At 43.3% G+C, this 27,286-nt stretch overlaps 1 protein-coding gene across 5 annotated transcripts in view; it reads left to right on the top strand.

The window, feature by feature from the left end:
• DPY19L4 (dpy-19 like 4) overlaps positions 1-8,611 on the top strand; it is a 200,474-nt gene extending 191,863 nt beyond the window's left edge. For all 5 annotated transcript variants that reach the window (XM_075920362.1, XM_014579001.3, XM_075920363.1 and 2 more), the window contains one exon: positions 840-8,611. In XM_075920362.1, coding sequence (XP_075776477.1) covers positions 840-1,004 — 165 coding nt within the window. In that variant the 3' untranslated portion in view covers positions 1,005-8,611. The remainder of the gene's footprint in view (positions 1-839) is intronic.
• Positions 8,612-27,286: the final 18,675 nt, after the last annotated feature.

Genomic DNA, 27,286 nt, shown 5'->3' with positions numbered 1-27,286 from the left:
CCTTCCTTTTGAGGCCCCACCCCTTCCAGTGCAGCCCCGGGCCACTTCACAAATTTTTGAAGTGACCCCGGGCAAAAAATTATTGTCCACTGATGGGTTTGGGGCTTGCAGGCCATTGGCCCAAGTTAGTGCCCCCAACATATAGAGCCTTGGCCTCTGCCAACCAGTCTCTTACTGATTCGACCCCTTTCCCCCTCATGATCATTGTGGAGCATAACTGTCCCTGTTCTCAGACTCTTCCCTTTCCATGTTATGGAAAACTATCAGATTTTAGGCGCTTCCCATTGTCCTGGTATAACTAAACAATGACCTTGCTTTCAATTAGAAGAAGAAGCTACATTCAAAATTTGGTGGTCCTTGCTCTTACCATTTAGGAGGAGTTCTTAAAAAAAATGGACCCTCAGATGAACAGGCAGACAGACAGATGCACATTCTAAAATATATAGCAAGAAGAAGATTAATTATGTACTGGTAACTTGAGAGTGAGGAGTTCACTTTACTTAATCCAAAATTAACAGGGAAGACAGAACTCTTAGTATTATTGCTATAGGTGCAAATGTTAAACAGTGCTGTATTTAAGAAGAAAAGGGTAGGCTAAATGGCTTTTAGAAAATAATACGTTAAGCCTTTTGCCTCTATTGATTTTCAGGGGTACCAATCTAGAACTAGTTTTAATCAATTCACAAGCATTAAAAAACCACAAAGCATAGGGGAAGCTGTTTTCAGCCATTTATGTATATTTGCGTTATGCCTGTTGGAATTGTATAATATAGAAATGAAAGATTAATCATATGTTCTGTTGTTAGATTTCTATTAACAAATTTCTTCTTATCTGATAGGTGGTTTGTGACGAAGGTGACAGTTATGCCTATTCTAAATATGGACGATTTTGTCATGAGATCAAAATGAACTATTCTCCATATGTGAATTATTTTACTCGGGTATACTGGAACAGATCCTACTTTGTGTATAAAATAAACACTGTGATATCCTTCCAATCTTGAAAAACCATGGAGATGTCTTTTTGAAGAGTGACCGTGTAGGAATTAATAGAAGGAGTTCTTATTTTCCAAAGTGACTTTTTGCAGAGAGAAGTGGGAGCATGCCAAATGCTCATGCTGTTGGTCTTCCAAACTGGAATTCTGTGGACTACAGCTCTACAAGCAAGAGTATCGTCGTCTAAGGAAATGTGAGCACTAGTCAATTTTACAGTCTCTACAAAGTATGACCATCTGCCGTAATTCTTACATTTTTCTTCACAGTTTTTCCCATTTTGAATCATACTAATTTTCATGTAAATAAAATGTCTAGCCTAAATGTTGCAAAAAATAAATAAATTCAAGATGAACCTACTTTCGTAAATACAGAAAAATTATAATCAGGTTGATGTAAATTCATGCCATTATAAAGCTTTTCTTTTCTAGCATTTAAAACCATCAAAGCATCCATGCAAATAGCTTGATTTTCTGCTAACAGGACTGTCTTTAACTATGTGCATTACTGTGTTAATTACAGACACATTCACGTTTTCTCTGTGCGTAGATACAGTATTTTTGTATGAGCCAAATCCTGAAGATTTTACTTAGGCCAAAACCCCCATAAACTTTTACTTTAATGCATGGACAATGGGGTTCACCTATGTAGACAAGGATCAGGAGTAGGTCTTTGGGATTTGGCCACATTAAATAATATTTGTTCATTTTATTCAATTAAATAGGTGTTTTGTGGTTAATATTGGTATAACATTGCCACACATTTTATTTAAGCTCACACACACACAATGAAGCCATGCTAAACCAGTGGATAACTGTTTAAAAATATATGCATAGAATGAATTGAGAGTATACTGTCAAGATATTTTTTAAGAATTTTGGAAAATATTTTATCCCTTAACTTTGTTTTAGCTTCCCCACACCTTTCTAACCAGTTTCCTAATGAATTCTCTGTTTATGCAGTTTAGTTAGTTGCTATTTGATGTGTTTCTGCTATAATGGATGCTTGTTTGTGTCCTACTTTTGGCCTGATCTAGGTGTGCTGAAACAAAACACTGCAAAAGTACTTTTGCTTGAGTGAGGAGTGCAAAATCATTCCCACTATCTCTGCTGGAAAAATGTAAATCCAAAGAATTTAACTTCTATGAAATGAGCATATGCGGCAAGAACATGGTGCATGTGTATGCTTACCATTTCCTCTGTGAACATAGGTTTGTTTATTGTTATACTAACAGTGCTGCAATATCAAATAACTTGTGGTCTTTTTTAAAGACTTTATTGTTGCAAATGTCGTCACATCGGTAGTCCAGTTTTAATTTCTATATGTGCTAATTTTAAGGCTTAAAAACCTTGACAATGTTTATATTATCCACTTTATTTTAAACCAGGGCAAATCTATAAAACAAAAAAATAATGGGTTTGGTGATCTGAAGGAAAAATGGTTTTTAGTATAGTTGAGTGGCAGGATATAGTAAGTAGCCTTATATCAGATGTAGCCTTGAACATTCATTATATTAAGAATGTGTGTGCGTTTGTATTGTATATAAAGTTCACTAACAGTATGCGTTATTTGTGTATTTATACACAAGTGCATATGTGTATCTGCACTGAACATTAAGACTTTTCAGTCACCACAGTAAACTAATGCATCATCTTCAGCTACTGCAAGGTATGGGAACCTTTTAGTGATCTTTTTTCTGTGTGATAGATTGAATGTAGATGTATTTAATATTTTGAAATAACTCTAGAACTCCATATGCAGTTGGAGTTTATTATGATTGACTGTCAGGGATGTCATACCTATGTGTCTCATTCCTAGTAAATGTCTGAGTCTAAGTGTTCATGAATTCCATTTCATAATAGCCCTAAGGCATTCCAGTAGTTATTTTTAGGGTGACTGTTGCACTCATTAGTGGCTGAAATCACTTAGTCAGTGGCCTCATGCCTTATAACAGCATTCAATGTGCAATATTTTAATTACCCTGCAATGGGCTGCCTATTGTGTTTTACTTCAGTGTATAGTACTAAGTAATATATAGTTTGAATACACACACATAGAATACATGTGTAGAGAAAAATACAGCTAATGGCCATTGTATACATCTGAAAATAAATCCAGTCTATAGCACTTTTGCCTTTATACGTCTTTGAATAGACATGTTAGCTCATTTCATCCGTGACATAATATTCTTAAGTTTTATCATTTTTAGTGATGTTGCTACTTCAGTTGATTCTGCTTTAGGATAATCAAAATCAGGAGGATTTTTAAGGTAGACACAGACACACACACTCACACAACCACAGAGGCATTGAGACATCGGGTTAAAGAAAACAGAGTCTTGTAACTGCAGGGAAGTGTTGCCATTGTAATTCCAGTTAGAAGGGAAAAATATTTAAATAATTTAACCTAAAAAATCAGAACTTTGGTTTGAACATCCAATCTGCTTGCTGGCCTGCTTATGAAATAACCAAAAAAAGTGTCATTTACTAAATGTCTATTCTCATTCCAGCTTTTTGTGTAGAACACAAGTTCCATGGTGTTCCCAGGAAGGGTTAAATAGGGCTTTTCACAGAAGTAAACTGCAGTTATGTCCAACTTGCTTACCATCATAGGTCACTAGCATTACAAGGCTACTGAAAGAATAAAAACTCATAGTTCAGAGGCATGAGAACATACTGAAAAATCACATCTGTGTTACTGTAGATGTTGCAATCCATTTGAAATATGTGCCTTGAAAACTTTATTAAACAAACAAAATAAACTCGTGTTTATTTTTGTGAGGATTTTTAATCCATTTCCTTTGTGGTTGATGGAGCTTCAATTGTATCTTATTTTCAGCAGGAAAAGATCCTAGTAAATTCATAAATGATCTGGAGAAAGGGGTAAGCAGTGAGGTAGTAAAGTTTGCAGATGATACAAAACTGTTTAGGATAGTCAAGACAGAAGCAGACTGTGAGGGACTCCAAAAAGATCTCACCAAACTAAGTGATTGGGCAACAAAATGGCAAATGAAATTTAATGTGGGTACGTGTAAAGTAATGTGGGTAAGTGTAAAGTAATGCACATCGGGAAAAATAACCCCAACTATACGTACAGTATGATGGGGGCTAATTTGGCTACGACAAATCAGGAAAGAGATCTTGGAGTTATCATGGACAGTTCTCTGAAAACTTCCACACAGTGTGCAGCGGCGGTCAAAAAGGCAAATAGGATGCTAGGAATTATTAGGAAAGGGATAGAAAATAAGACACAGAATACCTTACTGCCCCTGTATAAAACTATGGTACGCCGACATCTCGAATACTGTGTACAGATGTGGTCTCCTCACCTCAAAAAAGATATTTTAGCCTTGGAAAGGGTTCAGAAAAGGGCAACTAAAATGATTAGGGGTTTGGAACGGGTCCCATATGAGGAGAGGTTAAAGCGACTGGGACTTTTCAGTTTGGAAAAGAGGAGACTGAGGAGGGATATGATAGAGGTTTATAGAATCATGAGTGGTGTGGAGAGGGAGAATAAAGAAAAGTTATGTATTAGTTCCCTAAATAGAAGAACTAGAGGACACCAAATGAAATTAATGGGGAGCAGGTTTAAAACGAATAAAAGAAAGTTCTTCTTCACACAGCGTGTAGTCAACCTGTGAAACTCCTTGCCAGAGGAGGCTGTGAAGGCTAGAACTATAACAGAGTTTAAAGAGAAGCTAGATAATTTCATGGAGGTTAGGTCCATAAAAGGCTATTAGCCAGGGGATAAAATGGTGTCTTTAGCCTCTGTCTGTCAGAGGCTGGAGAGGAATGGCAGGAGACAAATTGCTTGATCATTGTCTTCGGTCCACCCTCTCTGGGGCACCTGGTGCTGGCCACTGTCGGTAGACAGGATACTGGGCTAGATGGACCTTTGGTCTGACCCAGTACGGCCATTCTTATGTTCTTATGTAGTAACCTCCTACTAAGGTGATACTGATGTGAATCTCATAGTAGCGTCTGTGCCAGCCATTTTATTTACAACCATTGGCTACACCAGCCCAGAGAAAATGTTGAATTTACATGGCAAGATGTTGCTTTTGTTCTGGTTTACTTCCTCCTTCCCATGGTGAACCCTCAACCCCTCTTATACTTGCTCAGTCTCAACGAACAAAAATATTATCTGAAAAGGTTATAGGTAGAAGGTAGGAGTATTTTATTGCTCTAACCCCTTGGTGGGGAACCCGCAGGCCAGGCGCCACTTTCCACAATTCCCATTGGCCGGGAATGTTGAACCATGCCAAATGGGTGCTGCTCTGTGCCTGTAGACACTCAGTAAACAAACCATCTTGCAGCCCACTAGCAGCTAACCCTGACAAAGGTTCCCCACCCTGCTCTAACATTTCACCTTCAAATTTAGTCAGGTCACAAGTGCAATGAGATTGGCAATATCAGCCTAGTCCCTAAAGCATTCTTGTCCAAGGACTACCAATTGAACCTCCCTAATCCAGCATCCTCAGGACCTGATCAGTGCTGAACCAGAGAATATGCCATATCACAGGAGGTCAATATTGTATAGGAGCATTACCAATACTTCAGTTGCTTACTGGGCTCTTAAAAGAGATGTAGGGGTAAACTAGAGCTAAATAACAGACAAGAACACTGAGAACCAGGACTACTGGCTGTAAACAAACTCTATGGGACCAAGGGAAACTTGGTCACATTCATGATAAGTGGACATTTGGCTAACTAAAATCATGCTGAACCATGGATGTTGCCGAGCCAGAGTGCGCCACACTAGGGAGGTTCAACCTGCACTAGGTATGTAAGTGTCTATTAGATTATCCGATAAGCAAATGCTTATCAGAAAGAGGCAGCAAGGGGAGGGTGGGGAGCTAGTAAAGCTGGTTTTCCCCCAGAACCATCTCTGTGGAGGGTAGGAGAGGCAGATGTATAGTGGGAAACAAAGTGAATGGGGATTGCTTCAGTCCCCGCTCGCGCCAATTCCCTCTGTGGGCGCTTCTGCTTTTGAAATGTACAAGAGCCCTGTAGGGCTCTTGTACATTTCAAAAGCAGAAGTGCCACAGGGAACACAGGGTGAGCAGAGACTCAAGCAGTCCCCACTTGCCCTGTGCTTTCTGCAGCACCCTGCTTAGCTGCCTCTAGAAGAGGCAGCAAAGGGAGGACAGGAGCCAGTGCTGGGGGGAGCTGGCTTAACAGCCAGTTTCCCCCCAGCACCGTCTCTGGGGTGCTGCCTGCCCCCACCCCACTGCCTCTATCAGAGGCTGAAGGGGGGGGGGTGGTAAGGGATGCTGCTGCGAAGCAACCCCAATTCTGCAAGGGTCCCAGTGTGGGGGCGGGGGGCACAGCTCCCCAGACAAGGGCTGTTGCTGACAAGCAACTCCTGTTTGCAGCGGCCAGGGCTGGTCACGGGGAGGAGCTGCTGCCTGAGCAGGCCCTGGCCATCGTGAACAGGGGCTGCTCCGGCACCAGTCCTGTTCACAGCAGCCAGGGTTGTCTGCTGCAAATTGGGGTTGCTTGACTAAGCACAATCTGGGACCAAGCAGTCCCAGCTCACGCTGATTGCTGCGTCTCTGCATTTTAAATGTTGTAAGAGCCCAGAGGCTCTTAACTACATTTAAAATGCAGAGCCACAGTACAGGTGACTCTGGAGCCAGCACGAGTCAGGACTGCTCAGTCCTGGCTCAAGTCGGCTCCTGGAGCTACCCTTTGCTGTGGCTCTGCAGAGGCACTTACTGAGTAATCGTATAGTCGATATAAATTGTATCGACTATACAATTAGCCAAATAATCTCATTTTAAAATCCTTAACCAGTACTACATAGTTTGACACAGTTTTGCATAATTGTCTAGAAGAAATGTAGGACTGGATTAACAAGAACGATTGAGGTCATGGTTAAGATTTGTTGTCCAAGATCTGTAACACTTTGATTAACTCTTAATACAGTGAAGCAGCACTTTCACTTCCTCCAAAATAAATTAATTTTTAAAGCTAACTGTAACCATTTGGGAAACAAAGTTTTACAAAGAACAAACGTTAATTGACGTTTTAGGTTTTTTCCAATTACTCGCATTGTTGTTGTTAACACATAAACAGTAAGTCTTTAGGGACCAAATCTTGCTTGCCTTATTCATGTAATTTAGTGTCTGGGTGCCCAAATCTTGAAGCAGTCAAATTATCCCTTTGGTTTTACAGGAATAAGAGCTTCAATATTAGGTCCTAGATCTGCACATTTTCAGTGAACCACATGTTGAGTACCAATGTTAACTTTACACAATCCCTGTACTTTAACCAATATCAACAGGAGAAATTACTATGTAGGTGTGTATACATTTAGAGAGTTCTTCTATCCTGCTATCATGTTTTAGACTTTAAATGTGCAGTCTTTATTATTAATGACATTTAAACCCACAAATCCCCCATGTATATGCAAATAGACTCAAAGTACATTGGAATAAGGATGTAGCAAAAATAGAGATTATTTCAATTCAAGTAGGCTTGGCAGAGTTGGATTATTTTGATGGATGATAAATATGTTTAAGCATGTTTTTATTTTTATCTAATGTTCAGTTGAGAAATTATTGGGGGGTCAGATAATTATTTACTGTAGATGTTGAGATTCAAAAAGTTAAATCTCTATAATCATTAAAACATAAATTGTCAACATCAGACGTTAAAATATTTACTATAAATACCCTTTATCAAACGCTAATAAGTTCTCAGGCATCATTTTTGTTACTATGTCCATCTGTAAATTGTCAATTATTGATGGAAATATTTTAGTTGGTTTGTGTGTATACAGAGAAGTCAATGTTTGCCTATATTTACTGATAAAAATCTAATCCTTCCAAGCCTAAATACAAGCAATATTTCACTGAAATAATACCTCCTCTTTAAGATGTTTAATTGTGTGTTGAGTAAAGAAGTGGAAGCTAAAGGAACATGCAGTGCATGTTTATATAGTAACCATGTTTTTTACATTGTCCGTGCAGTCAACATGTATTGTGTTCTTATAATTATGTTGTTTCATGTTTTAAAAGTTGTCTACATATGGGGCCAAAAATATTTAAAGACTTTTTTTAATTCTTTGGTACCTTAATTGCTATTCAAGTGTGTTATTAGAACTGGTGGTATTTTAGACATAAATACAGGTAAATATATATGTGACTGTACTTTTGAAGGTGATGAGATTATAAAGGGGTTTTATTTGATGGAAAAAGGAATGTGCAGTGTATTATAAAAAAATTTAACTTTGTACTTTGAGAATAGAAACATTGTGCTACCAATGCTTTATTTTTTCCTGTTGACACTAATTGATAGAGCGTGTGGCATAATTAATATACCTCATCATGTGCAGGTATTTGATTACAAACCTAAAAGGAATTATATTGATTGTCTGTTGGGACAGGTCGCTGTCGATACAATTAGTATACAGTACCTATTTTCTCCTTTGACAGAAGTTTTGTCTTTGCAAAAGAATAAATGCTAAAACTGATGAATATGGATCACTTGAGACACAAAAGGTTTTTACCTGTTTTTGAGACCTCAAATATTCTTTCAAGGAAAGAAGTTTCTTAGTTCGTGGTAAAGTAATATGCTCGTTCTGTTACAGTAATAAAATTGTTTTTGTATTGTTATTGTGGGTTTTTTCTTATACAACAGCTTTCAAGTAAGTTAAAATATTACATAAAGTTCTTCAAATATTTGTGTCTTTTAAGACCATAAGAACAGCCATACTGGGTCAGACCAAAGGTCCATCTAGTCCAGTGCCCTGTCTTCCGACAGTGGCCAATACTAGGTGCCCTGAGAGAGAATGAACAAAACAGATTATCAAGTGATCCCTCCCCGTCACCCATTCTCAGCCTCTTGACAAACAGAGGCTAAGGACTCCATTCCTACCCATCCTGGCTAATATCTCTTGATGGACTGAACCTCCATTAATTTATCTAGCTCTTTTTTTAACCCTGTTAAAGCCCTGGCCTTCATAACGTCTTCTGGCAAGGAGTTCTACAGATTGACTGTGCATTGCATGAAGAAGTATTTCCTTTTGTTTGGTTTAAACTTGCTACCTATTAATTTCATTTGGTGATGCCTAGTTCTTACTGGAACAAGTAAATAACTTTTCCTAATTCATTTTCTCCACACAAGTCATGAATTTATAGGCCTCTATCATATCCCCCCACTTTAGTCTCCCCTTTTCTAAGATGAAGAGTCCCAGTCTTTTTAATCTCTCCTCATATGGCAGCCATTCCAAACTCCTAATCTTTTTTGTTGCACTTTTGTTGCTAAGATATCTTTTTTTAGATGAGCTGACCACATCTGTATGCATTATTCAAGATTTAAGTGTACAATGGATTTATACAGAGGCAATAAGATATTCTCTATCCCATTTTTAATGATTCCTAACTTTTTTGTTTACTTTTTCATTGCTGCTTCACATTGAGTGGATGTTTTCAGAGATCTATCTATGGTGTCTCCAAGATATCTTTCTTGAGTCGTAATAGCTAATTTCGTTCCCATCAATTTGTACATATAGTTGGGATTATGTTTCCCAATGTGTATTACTTTGCATTTATCAACATTAAAATTAATTTGCCATTTTATTGCCCAATCTCCTAGTTCTGAGAGATCCTTTTGAAGCGCTTCACAGTCTGCTTTGTTCTTAACTATCTTGAGCAGTTTAGTATCATCTGCAAATTTTGCCACTTCACTGTTTACCCCTTTCTTCAGATCATTTATGAATATGTTGAACAGGAGTGGTCCTAGTAAGGACACCTATGGATCACTTTTCTCCATTTTGAGAACTGACCATTTATTCCTACCCTTTCTTTCCTATCTTTTAACCAGTTATCAATCTATGAAAAGACTGTCTTTCTTATCCCATGACAGCTTACTTTACTTAAGAGCTTTTGGTGAGGGGCCTTGTCAAAGGCTTTCTGGAAATCTAAGAATACTACATCCACTGTATTTACTCCCTCCCCTCCCTCCGCCCCCCAAATCAACATGCTTGCTGGCGCCATCAAAGAATTCTAGTAGATTAGTAATGCACAATTTCCCTCTACAGAAACCGTGCTGACTTTTTCCCCCAATAAATTATGTTCATCTATGCGCCTGACAATTCTGTTCTTTACTATAGTTTCAACTATAGGTTTCTGTAAAGGGAAATTATTGTTTCACCTATTATGTTTTAGAGCAGAATAGTAATCATGAAGCACTTCAGCAATATCCGGCCTATTAAAGCTGGATCTGTATGCCATAGTGACAGTGATAGCTGTTGAGAAACACATTGGTACAAAGTAGATAAGCAAAATAAAAGATCCTTCATGTCAAATAATAGGGGGTGGGAATCTAATTTTCTAGATAAACAATCTTCCCCCTCCCCCTCAAGGATAAAGAACACTGGAAGGGAATCGCTAAACAAACTCAAATACTTAAGCATAAAATTGTGCCTCAACTAGTATACTTACTAATCTTACGTAGGTGTTGTATGTACAGGTAATAATTTATATAGTAGATTCTTGCTATTACGTTTGTAGAGTACTTCTAGTACAATTGAGAATTTTGAACACAAGTTGTGGTTTGTATCAGTTTACTGCATGGTTACATGAAAATTGGAAATTATGTGATTTTTTTTTCTGGGATTTTTACAGATGTTGGAAACATTTGATGAAAAATTGTCAGAAAAAGGTGATAGTAAAACGTGCTACTAAAAATTGTGGTAATTTTTAAGTTGCTTGGATGCTTGAAACTCAATTCCTAACAATGCTGTATCTGTTTAATAATTAGTTCATCAAAACTTTTACCTGTAAACCATGCAAGAAATGAGTTTGATCTTAAATACAATATATATTACTGAATATCTTAAAATATCCAAGTACATCAATGACTCTCTTTTCTAGCAGCATATCAAATTGAGCTGGTTTTAGCTGTGGGATGAGAATCAAGTCTATTATAACCATGTCTGTATAAATGTACACAACTTATTTAAGACTAAGGCCTTGACTTACTTAGTTTGCTGACTGGCTGTGATTTAAAGCAAAATACAGCATTCTGGTACATCAGTTTAAGACACTTTGGATAAATCTAAGTGCTAAGCCAAAGCACCAATTAATTTTGGCAGTGTTGGAGCCTCTTACCTCCAGGACTTTGCCTCCCAAATTCTTTTGTTCTTACTCTGCCCCGCTATCTGAAGCACACTTCAGTTCCTGTGACTAAAAATAAATTAGATAGGTGATAGAAACCTTAATTATAGGGTGACCTAATGTCCATTTTTAAAGGGACTGCCCTGTATTTAAATCTGCCTGCAGGTGTTTCTCCTTTTTTTAAAAAAGGGTCGAGTGTCCCATATTTTCTGCTCTCCCTCTTCCCCCCCCCACCCCTTGTGAGTCTTATTGCTGGCCAGATCCTTGCTCACAAACTGTCCCTCAGCAGAAGTGTGTGTATGTTTGCCTGATGATGGGATTGGGAGTGCAAGGCTGGTGGTTGGACACAGATGCAGCTTACAAAACCAGCCATCCCCCAGGTGGTCCACCAGTGCAGTCCAGTGTGGTGCCTCCTGTTGGCCAGCAGGATCCCTTCACTTCCTGTCTCATTTCCAGCCCCTACTGGTTGCTCTCTGTAGTGGTTGGTGAGCGTAGGTCGGTGGCTGCCAGTTACGTGTCACCTCTGCTGCCCATTACTCAACCCTTCACATGCTTCCCCTCAGTCCTCTCCCTGCTGTGCCTATTTCCCTCCCTCCCCCCCCCCCCAAGCCCACTGCTCCTCCATATCCCCTCCCGGCAAGATATGTTCTACTTACAGTGCTGTGCAGAGATTCAGACCTTGATGGAATCTTTCATTTCACTAACAGCCTGACCGCCAGGCTCCTTCCTTAGCCCAGCCAGAGGCAGTGGGGAAGTATATGGTCACTTAATGTAAGGAATGATGATGTTTGACGGGCATACCGTGCATCTAGGTTTTCCTGAACATGACCTTGGTTTTGGTCCTCCACTCTCCATCGCGAAAGATTATCTGAAATATGAAAAAATTCTCTGGGAATCTAAAGCCACTTCCATAGAAGTGGTGGGAAAGGGTCTACCAAGAACTAACTATGTTGGACCTTGGAATTGTAGAGGAGGCCCCGAGTACAGCATTTCTGAGACTGGGGGTCCCACCTCAAAAGGGGGTGGCAAGGTAAATGCAGGAGGGTCATTAGTAGAGTCACCATAAGTTGGGGTGTTCCTAGCTATGACCTCTTCTCAAGGCCTCTGATCTCCCTCCAGGCAAACTTTGGAAATATGAAAAAATTTCCATGATTTTTCCTTGTCTTCAGAGCTGGGGGTCTGGAGTGGTAGCTGCTCTCAGCTGCCCAGCCTGGAAAACATTAGCTAGGCTCTCTTGCTGCCCAGCTTGGAAGTTAGAGCCACTGCAAACAGCAGCACAGATGGAAGGCTGGCAATACCATAACATGCTACCCTACCTTCTGCGCTGCTACTAGCAGTTGGATTGCCATCTAGGTTGGGAACCTGACCAATATCCACCACTTCCTGGCCACCTCCCTTAGAAAGCAATGCCACTGCCATCAGTGGAACACAAGAAGGGAGGCAATACTATACCATGCAACTCTTCCTTCTCTGCCACTGCTGGTGGTGACACAACCTTCCCAGCAGCCTGGCTTAGAAGAAAAAGTGCCACCAGCAATGAAGCAGAAGGAAGGACAGCAATAACATCACCTGCCACACTTTATATGCTACTGCTGGTAGTAGTGCTGCCTTTCAAGTTAGGCCGGGCCAGAGGCTGCTATGCCCTGCAGAGTTTATAATCTAAGTGTAAGTGCAGCTGGAGAGTGGGCCTTTTTCCATCAGTTTGTATAGATGTGCTGTGAGTCTGATTAGACAACACAGAGGTGAAAACTGGAGTGAGGCTGAATCGCAGCCAGTGCACTCAGTAATGTTGCAGTCGTGCCAGAGGATCAGGGACACAGCATTTTAGGCATTGAACGAACCAAACAAAAACTCACTCAGCCCTCAGAGAGCATAAACACTTCAGCGGAAGGGCTCCATGCAATTCCTGAGAGAGCCTGCCGTGCCACTTGCTGAAGTCCTGGGTCTCTGACAGCTGATCTCCAGGATGTGAGAGGGGAAAGGGTCATGTAGCCCTTCTGTTTCCTTACTGACTGTCCCTTTTCAGTCTTTCCCACTGTCCCTTTAGTCATAACATTTGGTGATAAAATGTGGGATTCTTTTCACTATCAGCGCTGTGATACTCTCGGGAAGCTGATCCTGAGGTCAATCAAACAAGTGGGGATGCGCTGTTCCTTTGGGGACAGCAGGCCTGGTATTGCTGTGGGTGTTCACTGGAGAAAGGGCTGGATGCTGCACGGGAACACTTCAAAGGAATGTGGGGGCTGGGGTTCTCCTGTTTGTACCCTGCCTGGGCAGAAGAAGGAGCTCCAACTTTAAGTCCAAGATCTGGCCTCAAGGTCCCACTCTGCCAAATTTCCTGCATGACATAATCCCACTGCTTCCATATCTGTGCAGTGGGGATGAAACATCCCCAACTCCATGGTGATTTTAGGTGGATCATTTAGTATTCTAGAGGAGGGAGAGGGGCTCATCCCCACCTCCTGCCCATTCATGACATTCGTTCTCTGCTGCCCACTGGTGTTTACAACTTCAACAGCCACCTGTGGAGATCAGACTGTTTCCACTCCTGCTGGTTCCCTCACAGTGAGAACGTCAGCATCCTTTATCAGGACAATCCCCACAAGGTACAGTCTGTGTTGCTGCAGTCCCAATCTTCCTTCCGTCCTGCCTGGGGGACGAAGGAGGACACATGCACTGGGAACAATGAGAAACCAGATCTAGCACAGGTTGAGATGCAGCACCAGACTCCCAACATTGAGGAAACCGTTATGCCAGAGGGCACCAGTCATGCCACAGGGAGGGTCAGGCTCAGGCCTTTCTGCTAGTCTCCTCTCCCAGCACTGGGATTGCCTCTCTTTTGGCATACTAAAGAGGGCCCTGCCTAGCCAGCACTTGGGTTAGAGTCTCCCAGGTTACTCAAAGAGATGGTGTTGATGAGTTGCTGACATTCCAAGTCAATCCCATAGGGGGCACTGTGCTGCCAGGGTATGGATAGGATGGGTGACTGATCCCCATATCTGGGGTGACCAGATGTCTTGTTTTTAAAGGGACAGTCCTGTATTTAAACCCTCCTGCTGGTGTCCCTACTTTTTTTTTTTTTTAACAAAAAATGGCAAATTGTCCCCTATTTTCTGTTTCTTCCCGTCCATCAGTACTGGTTGGTTTTACTGCTGGCTGGCTCCTTGCTCGGCAGCCACCAATCCACCAGCAGTGAGTGGGAGGTCCAATAGCTGATGATGAGGGTGTGTGCGCAAGATGGGTGGTCAGGCAAAGCTGCAGTGTGCAGGGCCAGCTGCTCCCCCTGCTAGTCCAACAGTGCAGTCTCCGCTGCATGCAAGCTGTCAGCCAGCAAGGTCCACTACCACCTGCACCTCTCCCTTCTTCCAACCAGCCCTGGTTGCGTGCTGCGGTGGCTGGCTACATGTCACCTCTGCTGCCCACCCATTGGCATTTTACATGCATCCCTTTTCACTGTGCTCTCCCTGATGTACTATTCATCCTCTCCCCAGCTCCTCCATATCCACCTTTGTGGCGTGCATCCCACTCCTAGCCCTGTGTGGAGAACCAGCTCATCAGATCATTCAGCTCCCGAACAGCCTGGCTAGCAGTTTAGTGCCAAAGCCCCACAGCACTGACATGGGGAAGATTCTCCACCCCTTGTTTAGGCTCTGCAGTGATGGGGAAGAAGCTATTTCTAGCCTGTTTGCAACCCAACCCTACAGGTTCCCAGGCAGGGGAGCTTAGTCCCCTCTTCATGTGCTGCTCCCTGCCCTAGGTCCTGCCCCCAGGGAACTCAGGGGTTGCTTTGTCTCCTAGGCACCCTCTCTGGCCTGGTTGGTGGAAGCCCCTGCAGTCAGGTTCCCTGGGCCCCAGTGCTCAATGCAGCCTTAGGGCTTTATCCCTGCCTGCCCACATTGTAGCTAGGGGACAGGAGGCAGCTGGCAAATGTCAGTGGCCAGCAGCAGTTTGGAAGTGTTAGCTGCCTTTTTACATTGTGTGGGCAGGAAGGGACTAGCTGCTTCTAACTATATGGGAGCAAGAGGGGTGGGAGGGAAGGAAGAGATGACCTCTGGAAAAACATAGGCCAGGTTATCCCTCTTCCCACCCCCAGTCCATTGGAATCTGTTGCACTTCCTCAGACTTTCTGAGGAACAAACCCAGACAAAGGGTGGGCTGGAGCAGTATTGCTTTTGGGGTTGTATATTGGTAAAGATGTATGAGAGTAAGGACATACACACATGCATTCATGCTGGCAGTTTAGAGGCAGGCTGCAAGCGCGGTGTAGATTACTTTTGATTTTGCTGGTGGCTGGAGTGCTGGCCAGGTTGCAGCTTCTCGGAGACTCAACCATGATGTTCATCGGGAGATCCCTTTGGATTTGCAGGAGGCTTTACTTTCCCTAAGCTATTCCCAGATTTCTGCTGTGATATTACATCTTGTCCAAGAGAGAGATTTTCTGGCAGCTTCTCAGTGATCTGCTTGCAGAGTCTTTGTCTGCCTTAAAAGGACACGGATCCTAAACTGCCCTTTTAGTTGGGTATTTCTCATTCACACCTCACAAAGATCCACAGGTTACATACATATTCATAAACAATATGGTTTCTAGGGAACTTGTGACCCTGCATACCCCCTTCATGTTCCCTGAAGAAGACATGATGCTAGGCACTAGGAAAGGTGGGTTTGTCTCTGGGGCCCAGTTACACATGGAGGGCAGAAAGCACTGGGTAGGGATGGTTAGGACAGGTCGGTCAGTCACCCCCATCCCTGTGTGAAGGAGATGTAAGGAATGCGTGTGTCATCACTCCCTGTGCAAACCTTAAAGATAAAGAAGGTAAATAAAGAGGACGTAAATGCGTGGTTGCGCAGGTGGTGTCGCAGAGAGGGCTTTGGTTTCTTCGACCATGGGACTCTGTTCCGGGCGGAAGGATTGTTAGGAAGAGATGGGATCCACCTAACGAAGAGAGGAAGGAGCATCTTCGCGGGCAGGCTTGCGAACCTAGTGAGGAGGGCTTTAAACTAGGTTCGTCGGGGGACGGTGACCAAAACCCTGAGGGGAGTGGGAAAGTCAGATACCGGGAAGAAATGCATAGAGCAAGGAGTGAGAAAGGAGGACCCCAGTTTCGAATGGAGAAGATAATGCAATCAACTGGTTACCTGAAGTGTTTGTACACTAATGCGAGAAGCCTGGGCAACAAGCAGGAAGAACTGGAGGCCCTGGCCCAGGCCAAGAAATATGATTTAATTGGGATAACAGAGACTTGGTGGGATGACTCGCATGACTGGAGCGCTGTCATGGAAGGGTATAGATTGTTCAGGAAGAATAGGCAGGGGAGAAAAGGAGGAGGAGTTGCACTATATGTAAGAGAGCACTATGATTGCTCTGAACTCCAGTATAAAGAGGGAGAAAAACTTGTTGAAAGTCTATGGGTCAGGTTTAAAGGAGCAAACAGCAGTGATGTTGTGGTTGGTGTCTGCTACAGGCCACCGAACCAGGTGGATGAGGTAGATGAGGCTTTCTTCGAACAACTGAGCGAAGCTTCCAGATCGCAGGCCCTGGTTCTCATGGGGGACTTTAATCACCCTGACATCTGTTGGGAAACCAATACGGCAGTACACAGGCAATCCAGGAAGTTTTTGGAGAATGTTGGGGATAACTTCTTGGTACAAGTGCTGAAGGATCCGACCAGGGGCCGTGCACAGCTTGACCTTCTCCTCACAAACAGGGAGGAACTAATAGGGGACGTAGAGGTGGGTGACAACCTGGGAAGCAGTGATCATGAGATGGTAGATTTCAGGATCCTGACCAAAGGAAGGAAAGAGAGTAGTAAAATACACACCTTGGACTTCAAAAAAGCAGATTTTGACTCCCTCAGAGATCTGATGGAAAGAATCCCCTGGGATGTTAACATGAAGGGGAAAGGAGTCCAGGACAGCTGGCAGTATTTTAAAGAAGCCTTATTGAAGGCACAAAAAGAAACCATCCCGACACGTAGCAAGAGAGGCAAACCTGGTAGGAGACCAGATTGGCTTACAGGGGAAATCCTTGGTGTACTTAAGCACAAAAAGGAAGCTTACAGAAAGTGGAAACTTGGACAAATGACTAGGGAGGAGCTTAAATGTATAGTTCGAGAATGCCGGGGGGTTATCAGGAAGGCGAAAGCGCAAATGGAGTTGCGACTGGCTAAGGATGTGAAGGATAACAAGAAAGGTTTCTACAGGCATGTCAACAAGAAGAAGGTGATCAGAGAGGGTGTGCAGTCCCTAATGGATGAAGGAGGTAACCTAGTGACAGAGGATGTGGGGAAAGCTGAAGTACTCAATGCTTTCTTTGCCTCTGTATTCACGGACAAGGTCGGCTCCTGGACTTCTGTGCTAAGCGACGCAAGATGGGAAGAAGATGGACAGCCCTTGGTGGGTAAAGAACAGGTTAGGAACTATTTAGAAAAACTAAACGTACACAAATCCATGGGTCCAGACTTAATGCACCCAAGGGTACTGAAGGAGTTGGCAAATGTCATTGAGGAGCCTTTGGCCATTATCTTTGAAAAGTCGTGGAGATCGGGCGAAATCCCGGATGATTGGAAAAAGGCAAATGTAGTGCCCATCTTCAAAAAAGGGAAGAAGGACGATCCAGGGAACTATAGGCCGGTCAGTCTTACCTCGGTTCCTGGAAAAATCATGGAAGGGATCATAAAGGAGTCCATTTTGAGACACTTGAATGAGAGGAAAGTGATCAGGAATAGTCAGCATGGATTCACAAAGGGCAAGTCGTGCTTGACCAATCTGATTAGCTTCTATGATGAGGTAACTGGCTCAGTGGACATGGGAAAGTCAGTGGATGTTATATACCTTGACTTTAGCAAGGCTTTTGATACGGTCTCCCACAATATTCTTGCCAGCAAGTTAAGGGAATGCGGATTGGATAAATGGACGGTAAGATGGATAGAAAGATGGCTAGAAGGCCGGGCCCAGCGGGTAGTGATCAACGGTTCGATGTCAGGATGGAGGTCGGTTTCTAGTGGAGTGCCCCAAGGTTCGGTTCTAGGACCGGTTTTGTTCAATATCTTTATTAATGACCTGGATGAGGGGATAGATTGCACCCTCAGCAAGTTTGCAGATGACACTAAGCTAGGGGGAGAGGTAGATACGCTTAAGGGCAGAGATAGGGTCCAGAGTGACTTGGACAAATTGGAGGATTGGGCCACTAGAAATCTCATGAGATTCAACAAAGACAAGTGTAGAGTCCTGCACTTGGGACGGAAGAATCCCAAGCATAGTTACAGGCTGGGGACCAACCAGTTAAGTAGTAGTTCTGCAGAAAAGGACCTGGGGGTTACAGTGGATGAGAAGCTAGATATGAGTCAACAGTGTGCCCTTGTAGCCAAGAAAGCTAATGGCATATTAGGATGCATTAAGAGGAGCATTGCCAGCAGATCCAGAGATGTCATTATTCCCCTTTATTCGGCTTTGGTGAGGCCACATCTGGAGTACTGTGTCCAGTTCTGGGCCCCCCACTACAAAAAGGATGCGGACGCATTGGAGAGGGTCCAGCGGAGGGCAACCAAAATGATTAGGGGTCTGGAGCATATGACCTACGAGGAGAGGCTGAGGGACTTGGGTCTGTTTAGTCTGCAGAAGCGAAGAGTGAGGGGGGACTTGATAGCAGCCTTCAACTTCCTGAAGGGAGGTTCCAAAGAGGATGGAGAGAGGCTGTTCTCAGTAGTGACAGATGGCAGAACAAGGAGCAATGGTCTCAAGTTGTGGTGGGAGAGGTCCAGATTGGATATTAGGAAAAACTATTTTACTAGGAGGGTAGTGAAGCATTGGAATGGGTTACCTAGGGAAGTAGTGGAGTCTCCATCCCTAGAGGTGTTTAAGTCTCGGCTTGACAAAGCCCTGGCCGGGTTGATTTAGATGGGATTGGTCCTGCCTAGAGCGGAGGGCTGGACTTGACGACCTTCTGAGGTCTCTTCCAGTTCTGATTCTATGATAAGGGGATGGTTGGATGAAATAACATGATCTTGGTAACTAATTGACCATTCATTTCCAGTTGGAAATAGGTCAATGGAGGGATGATAGGAGTTGCTATAGGGAACTTTCTGGGTGTCTGGCTGGTGAGTCTTGCCCACATGCTCAGGGTTTAGCTGATCGCCATATTTGGGGTCAGGAAGGAATTTTCCTCCAGGGTAGATTGGCAGAGGCCCTGGAGGTTTTTCGCCTTCCTCTGTAGCATTGGGCACAGATCACAGCTGAAGGACTCTCTGCATGTTGGGGCCTTCAAAGTATTGGAAGGCTTCAATATCTGAGACATAGGTGAGAGGATTATTCTAAGAGGGGTGGGCGAGATTCTGTGGCCTGCACGGTGCAGGGGGTCAGACTAGATGATCATAATGGTCCCTTCTGACCTTAAAGTCTATGAGTCTAAATAAAAAGACTCCAGTTACCCAGTATTTAATGGGGGCTCAGTCAACTTGATGTTAATTTGAACCTTTGTACTGCACAGTTCTGACTGACTGCCATTGAATTTGCTTGAGTATGAGTAATTTTACTAGGTCTCCCGTGTTCAGCATAGGGAAATATGGCCATCCTAATATTGTTGCATGTTATGTGTTGGACTTTTTTTATTTGGTCACTTAGTCTCTATTGCTGTGACAAATTGCTGTACATTTGGCTCTTCCTTCAGCCTTCCCTCTTTAAAAGTCATTGAAGCATGACACAGGAAATGTGGAAGAGCCAAGAGGTAATGGAGCGTGCTGGTGTGATGCCCCCCATACTTTATGAAAATTGGCTTATGAATATAAATATGCATAACTCAGGGTGTGTCTAGACTACAGGGTTTTCTCGACAAAAGTGGACTTTTGTTGACAAAACTAAACCTGCGTCTACACTACCGCTGAGTTCTGTCGACATAACGTCGACAGAACTCAGCAGTTTTGTCGACGCTGGTAAACCTCATTCTACGAGGAATAATGCCTTTTGTCGACAGAGTTCTGTCGATAGAAGGCATTATTGCATCTAAACTGTCCTTTGCGTCCACACTGTTATGATGACAAAGCAGCTTGCTTTGTCGACAGAACTGAATGTAGTCTAGACGCTCTTTGTCGACAGAAGTTTTGTCGACAGTATCTGTCGACAAAACTTCTGTCGACAAAACCCTGTAGTCTAGACGTACCCTCAGAGATGCTTTGAACAAAATGCCTCATGTAACCTGTCAATATTTATGTTACAATCTGCTGGATCTGCATATCCAATTTTGGTGCATGTATCATTCTTGTGTGTAAAGTTAGAAATATGAAATGTGGGACTGTTTATAGTTTTAAATGTGCTAATGAGAGCCATTACTGGTGCCTTCCCCCTCCCCAAACCGTAAAGACTTGATGATCAACTTAACAATTTGTAAACAGCTTTGTTTGTCCAGTAAATCAAAGGTGACTGGACTAGTAAGGCACCTGACCATACCACATCGTATTAGGATTCCATTTTGATCCAGGCATTTTTCCATGGAAGAGGGAATGTAGAATAAAAGATTCCTCCCTGGAGGAAAAAATATTTAAGCAAGGGGAAGTTATCAACCCTTTGTCTTCTGCTGGCATAACACACTCCAATGAGGGCTAGGATCCCACCTCAAGAGAAAAGAGGTTGTCTCTGACTTGGAAGATTATGCCTAGAACAAATACTGTTTTTTCAGTGAATTAGAACTAGCTATGCATTTTCTTTTTATTCTTTAGTAACTTACTTTGATCTGTCTTCACTTGCAATCACTTAAATCCTACTCTCTGCACTTGTATAAGCAAAAGTGTTTTTATGTAGGCCCAGAGTAAGTAATTGTTTCCTAGGTGGTACCAGTGTGCCTATCTCTCTTTCATTAATAAAGAGGGTGAATATCCTCATGAGCTTTCTTTGTGTAAAATTTACTCAGAGAAAGATGGATTTATTTGTTTTTTTATCCCTTTAGAGGGTTGGTTTCCTGGGAGCTGTGCCCTAGAGCTGCATTCTTCCAGAGCTGAAGTGATTCAGTTTCTGCATTGCTGTTCAGAGGGACAGAAACCCCAACTCTCCGTTCTCCCCCCAATAAGGCAGAGTCTGGCTCACAGTACATAGTGATGGAGAGCCCCAAGGTACATGTACACTGCAGGTAGGGTTGCCAGGTGTCCGGTTTTGAATTGGATAGTCCAGTATTTGTGCTTTCTGTTTGGGAAACAAATTGAGAAAATATAAACGAGACAATATAAATGGCTGGTATTTTCTAAATAAGATGTAATGTAGATTGTGATGTAATGTCAAGTGTGTCCAGTATTTTTGTTGAAACCATCTGGCAACCCTAACTGCAGGGGTTTTCCAGGATACCGGAGTATCCCAGAAAAATTACGCCTCATCCAGGGAACGCATTTGCTGTTCCACTTTTTTTGCAGAAGTACAAACACGCTCTTTTGGAAGCCCTGTCTTCCTCGTTCCATGACGAAGAAGGGATCTTCTGAAAGAGGGGGATTTTCCAAAATTTGGCCTAGTGTAGACAGGCCACATTTCTGAAAAGCCTCTTCCGAAAAAACTATCGGAAAAAGCTGTAGTGTAGACCTAGCCCCAGAGAGAGAGAGGAGGCAGGTGTCAGTGGCATAATCAGCACAGTAGGGAAACAATCCTAACATGTCTACTGTGACTGCACCCCGTCACAGTTGGGTGCCAAAATTTTTATCTCAATTTGACTGATGCTTCTGGCTGACAAAAGCGGCTTCCAGACAGATGCAGTAGAGATGCAGAAACATCATTTATTGGTAATGATTCTAGTCAAATGTGCCCTACTCATATTGGTATCTCTTGGGGGGGCAGGTGTTTGTTGTGGTTTGTGCCCTTGTGTACACTTTTGTCCTTGTGTATATTTTTATTTTGCAATCAGATGCATTTGTTTGTTAAGTAAAAGAAAGGCCACTGGGCTATTATGTAGCCTAGGGGGTTTGTTCTCTTCCTCATGTGCAAATCAATAGGAATGACATGTGTGCATCAGGGAGGAAATAGATTTCTAAATTTAGATCACTGACATTGAGTGTTGACAAATGAGGTCTAGCTTTTCAATGTGTGAGAGAGATTGTGCATATTCTCCTCTCCCCACCACAGAACATCACATTCACAATCTGATTTGCATTTCAGAGGGATTGCACCTTTGCCTGGGGTACACCCAGGCTCATAAGGTCACGAAAATCTCCAGCTTGCTCCTGAATTTCAGTCCTTTCCAAGACTGGCTCCCTTCTTGGTGGTGGAAGCTGGGAGGTGAGGTCTGAACTGATGGTGCGGGGACAGTAGAAGCTTACATTCTGCATAGGCAGTGGGGTTACCAGCTGGGGAGTGCAGACATGGTGCCATCAATTGCAGTCCTGACAGTGGGAAGGGGAGAGAAGGAATTAGACACTAGTAGGAGAAGAGGGTGGACAACCCTAAAGGAACATCTGATACAGCAACTCAATTAAAGGGCTCTAGCCATGTAAACTGAAGGATACAAGTCAGGAGAACGAAAGTTGTAAGCATTAAATTCTTGGAAATCTGGTAAATGAAACACAAATAGCTCACAGTGATTGAGTGCATGAAGAGGCCCTGGAATGTGTGTAGGAACATAAAGGAGTTTCTGGAAAACCATATGAACAGCCTCAAATGTTCAAAAACCCTCAGATTGCCTTAAAATTATGAGATTTTTTTAAGTGCTAGGATCTTTTCCTGCACCTGGTGTTTGAGCCTGGAGGGGTCCCAGCTTTTCTTCACACCTACTAGGACTAGAAAACTAATTTTGCTTTAAGGAAAACTGAGGTTTTCACTGAATCACTTGACTCCAGAATGTGGAGTTCTAGGAGAAACACAAAACATAGTGGCTATGTCTACACTGCAGACTTCTTGCACAAGAACTGTTTTGTGTAAGAGTTCTTGTGGAAAAAGTCTTGTGCAAGAGCGCGTCCACACTGCCATTTGCTTTTGTGGAAGAGATGTGCTTTTGCGCAAGAGCATCTATGGCAGTGTAGATGTTCTCTTGTGCAAGAAAGGTCTGATGGCCATTTTAGCTCTAAGGCTTTCTTGCACAAGAAACCCCTGTTGCCTGTCCACACTGCTTTCTTGTGGAAGAGCTCTTGCGCAAGAGGGCTTATTCCTTGTGGGGAGAGAGTAACTCTTGCACAAGAAGCCCTGTTTTCCTACACTTTACTGTAAATTTTCATGCACAAGAATGTTCATGCAGTGTAGATGCTCTGCAAGTTTTTGCGCAAGAATGGATGTTCTTGCGCAAGAAGCCTGCAGTGTAGACATAACCAGTGAGACTTACAATGAAACCAGTGAGACTTACAATGAAAGAGTAAGAGTTGGTGACACTGGGAAACATTAGCTGGGCCCATGACTAGTTGGAATTCCAGCCAATGGTATTCCAAGGAAACAGTCCCTGGACACCTCCTTTACTCTCTCTGGGCATTTAGACTGCACTTATCACTAGGGAATCTGAGCACCCCCAAGCGTGAGTGCAAAGTGGGCCCAGCTGTCAAATATGGCTGCCTAAGGTCAAGCACCATGTGATGGGACAGTATATAGGCTTCATGCTGGCAATGAAAAGGTTAGCAAGAACCTCAGGACCCAACTGGGCTCCAGCTTGCTACACCTGCAGTGAATGTCAAGCATGGAAACAGGAGTCAAAAGAAGGCAACTGAGCCTAGGTAAGGGCTGACCAGGAAGAACCACAGCATCTTCTCCTTTGATGGGAGAGAACCCGAACTGAAGCCCTGAGTCAGAGCTTGCTTGCCAGCCTGATGAGTTGTCAGATGAATTGACCAGACCAAGAGGGATCACAGACGGTTGCTGGACACAAACATCTGTCACATTTGCTCTGATGGGCCACAAGAGGACACCACCTGGGCAACCCTGTTACATATAAAAATACCTGTAAGTTATCTAAATATTGATTAACACAAATAAGGAGGTAGGAAGGTACCTGGGTCTGTCTTCTCTGCCTAAACCTTTCCCATTGCATTCCCCAATGGTCAACTAGTTACACGCAGTATACCAACATGGCATCTGAAAGTATGAGTGGTATGTTTGTCCACATCCAATACAGCCCAAAGCACAAATACAGCTACCTACTAAAGAAACATTGCCCCCACAATCTAAAGGCAGTTTCTGGTGTTTGTCAGTTCAACTTCCCATTTACTGAAATTACCAAAAAACAGCTACTGGTGTACTTTATAAAAAAAGTTTATGAAGAAAGGAAAGCTTCCCAGTGCTACAATTGGTAAAACTGGAGTAGCTTGGTTTGCCATACTGATCAGCAAAGCCAATGCTGATGAACTTCATGTAAAAGTTGTAAAACACCAAACCTCTGGATTGCATTGACATGCAGAAGCCAGTCATTGTCAAAGCCAATTTTAGAGCATCTTAGAGGCTGCTAAGAATGCTGGAACACAGAGTTTATAAGAAAAAACATTGCAGCTGCATTATACTTCTTTTTTAAGCAAGAAGTACCACACACTACAACCAGGAAGTCAATGTTAAATGAATTGTCACTGGTTCCGATCACTACAGCTACAGTTAGCTTTCTTTTTCAAAGAACACTCACAAACAGGGAGGAACTAATAGGGGAAGTAGAGCTAATACAAGACCCTTGAGGGAAGTGGCTGTCTGTAGTGTGTGTTTGTGATTTTCTTGCTGTGTTTAGCTTGTGTTTCGCTCTTTGGTTTTTGTTTTTTTGTTTTCTCCTTTCCCACCCCCCCCGGAATGTGTGCTGTGGCTGGCAGGTGGAAGCTGTGAGCTTCTAATCAGGGTTTGAAATCTAGAAGCCTCTGCTCATTGGTTGAGCCTTAATCAGGGGGCGGGTCTATGAGGCAGTTCAGGGCTTTATAAAGCTGTGAGTCAGCGACCAGGGAGCTTGCAAACAGGGGCTGTTAACAGGGAGTTTGGAAAGGGGGCAAGATACACTCCCCAGTCTTTACAATCTTTTCACTACACTCCTGCCCTTCAAGGAGGCATTTAATAACTGAGGAATCTCTCAGAAGGAAGGCAGGTATGGATGGTGATAGATCTGCTGTCGTTACCTGCACAGCATGTACTATGTTTGTTTTCCTCCCAGAAGAAAGAAAGGATTTCATCTGTACTAAGTGCAAGCTGGTCACCATTTTGGAAGAAAAAATTAGAAGACTTGAGGCCCAAGCATCGACCCTAAGTTTTATCAGAGAGGATGAAGACTTCTTCGACAGAAGGCAACCTTTAATCCTGCAGGCACAGCAGGCTGAAGAGCCCGTCAGGGCAGTACAGGACAAAGAAGGAAACTGGCAGAATGTAACCTCTAAAAGGAGAAGGTGGACATAGGTAAGTAAGCCACCATCAGGCTCTCTCCACAGGCACTGCGGTGGAGAATGCTTTGGCAGGGACCTCTCAGGGAAGAAATCAGAAGGGAACACCATGTACTGGAAGGCATGGGATGAGTAATTCTAGGGATGGGGGTTCCACAACCACCTCCCCCAAAAGAAGACGACGGATGGTGGTGGACAAGGACTCCCTTCTAAGAGGGACTGAGTCATCCATTTGCCATCCAGACCTGCAGTCTCGAGAAGTGTGCTGCTTACCAGGAGCTCACATTCAGGATGTGACTGAGAGTCTTCCAAAAGTGATTAAACCTTTGGATCGCTGCCCCTTCCTGCTTCTCCATGTAAGAACTAACAATACGGCTAAGAATGACCTTGAGCGGGTCACAGCAGATTATGTAGAGCTGGGAAGAAGGATCAAGGAATCTGAAGCACAAGTGGTGTTCTCATCCATCCTTTCGGTTGAAAGAAAAGGTCTCGGTAAGGATCGTCCAATTGAGGAAATAAATGTATGGTTGTGCAGGTGGTGTCGGAGAGAGGGCTTTGGTTTCTTCGACCATGGGACTCTATTACGGGTACAAGGATTGTTAGGAAGAGATGGGATCCACCTAACCAAGAGAGGAAAGAGCATCTTCGCAGGCAGGCTTGCAAACCTAGTGAGGGCTTTAAACTAGGTTCGTTGGGAGACAATGACAAAAGCCCTGAGGTAAGTGAGGAAGACGGACACCGGGAAGAATCACGAGGAATGAGCAAGAAAGGAGGACCCCTGATTCGGATGGAGAAAGTAGGGAGATCAAATGGTTATATAAGGTGCTAGTACAAAAATGAGATAAGCTCGGGAAACGACAGGAAGAATTAGAAGCCCTGGCCCAGTCGAAGAACTATGATTTGATTGGAATAACAGAGACTTGGTGGGATGACTCGCATGACTGGAGCACTGTCATGGAAGGGTATAAACTGTTCTGGAAGAATAGGCAGGGGAGAAAAGGACGAGGAGTAGCATTGTATGTAACAGAGCAGTATGATTGCTCGGAGCTCCAGTATTTAGAGGGAGAAAAGACTGTTGAGAATCTATGGGTTAAATTTAGAGATAGCAGCAACAGGGGTGATGTAGTTGGTGTCTGCTATAGACCACTGGATCAGGTGGATGAGGTAGATGAGGGCTTTTTTTGGACAACTGAGAGAACCTTCCAGATCGCGGGCCCTGGTTCTCATGGGTGACTTTAATCACGCTGACATCTGTTGGGAGACCAATACAGCAGTACACAGACAATCCAGGAAGTTTTTGGAGAATGTTGGGGATAACTTCTTGGTACAAGTGCTGAAGGAACCGACCAGGGGCCATGCGCAGCTTGACCTGCTGCTCACAAACAGGGAGGAACTAATAGGGGAAGTAGAGGTGGATGACAACCTGGGAAGCAGTGATCATGAGATGGTAAATTTCAGGATCCTGACCAAAGGAAGAAAAAAGAGTAGTAAATTACATACCTTGGATTTCAGAAAAGCAGACATCGACTCCCTCAGAGAACTGATGGGCAGAATCCCCTGGGATGCTAACATGAAGGGGAAAGGAGCCTAGGAGAGCTGGCAGTATTTTAAAGCCTTATTGAAGGCACAGAAATAAACCATTCCCATGCGCAGCAAGAGAAGCAAATGGTAGGAGACCAGATTGGTTTACCGGGGAAATCCTTGGTGAACTTAAGCACAAAAAGGGAGCTTACAAAAAGTGGAAACTTGGACAGATGACTAGGGAGGGGTATAAATGTATAGCTTGAGAATGCAGGGGAGTTATCAGGAAGGCAAAAGCGCAATTGGAATTGCGACTCACAAGGGATTTGAAGGAAAGGTTTCTACAGGCATGTTG

The sequence above is a fragment of the Pelodiscus sinensis genome, chromosome 2 (assembly GCF_049634645.1).
Source record: "Pelodiscus sinensis isolate JC-2024 chromosome 2, ASM4963464v1, whole genome shotgun sequence".
Classification (NCBI taxonomy): Eukaryota; Metazoa; Chordata; order Testudines; family Trionychidae; genus Pelodiscus; species Pelodiscus sinensis.
This window is presented reverse-complemented; position numbering and strand designations above follow the sequence as displayed.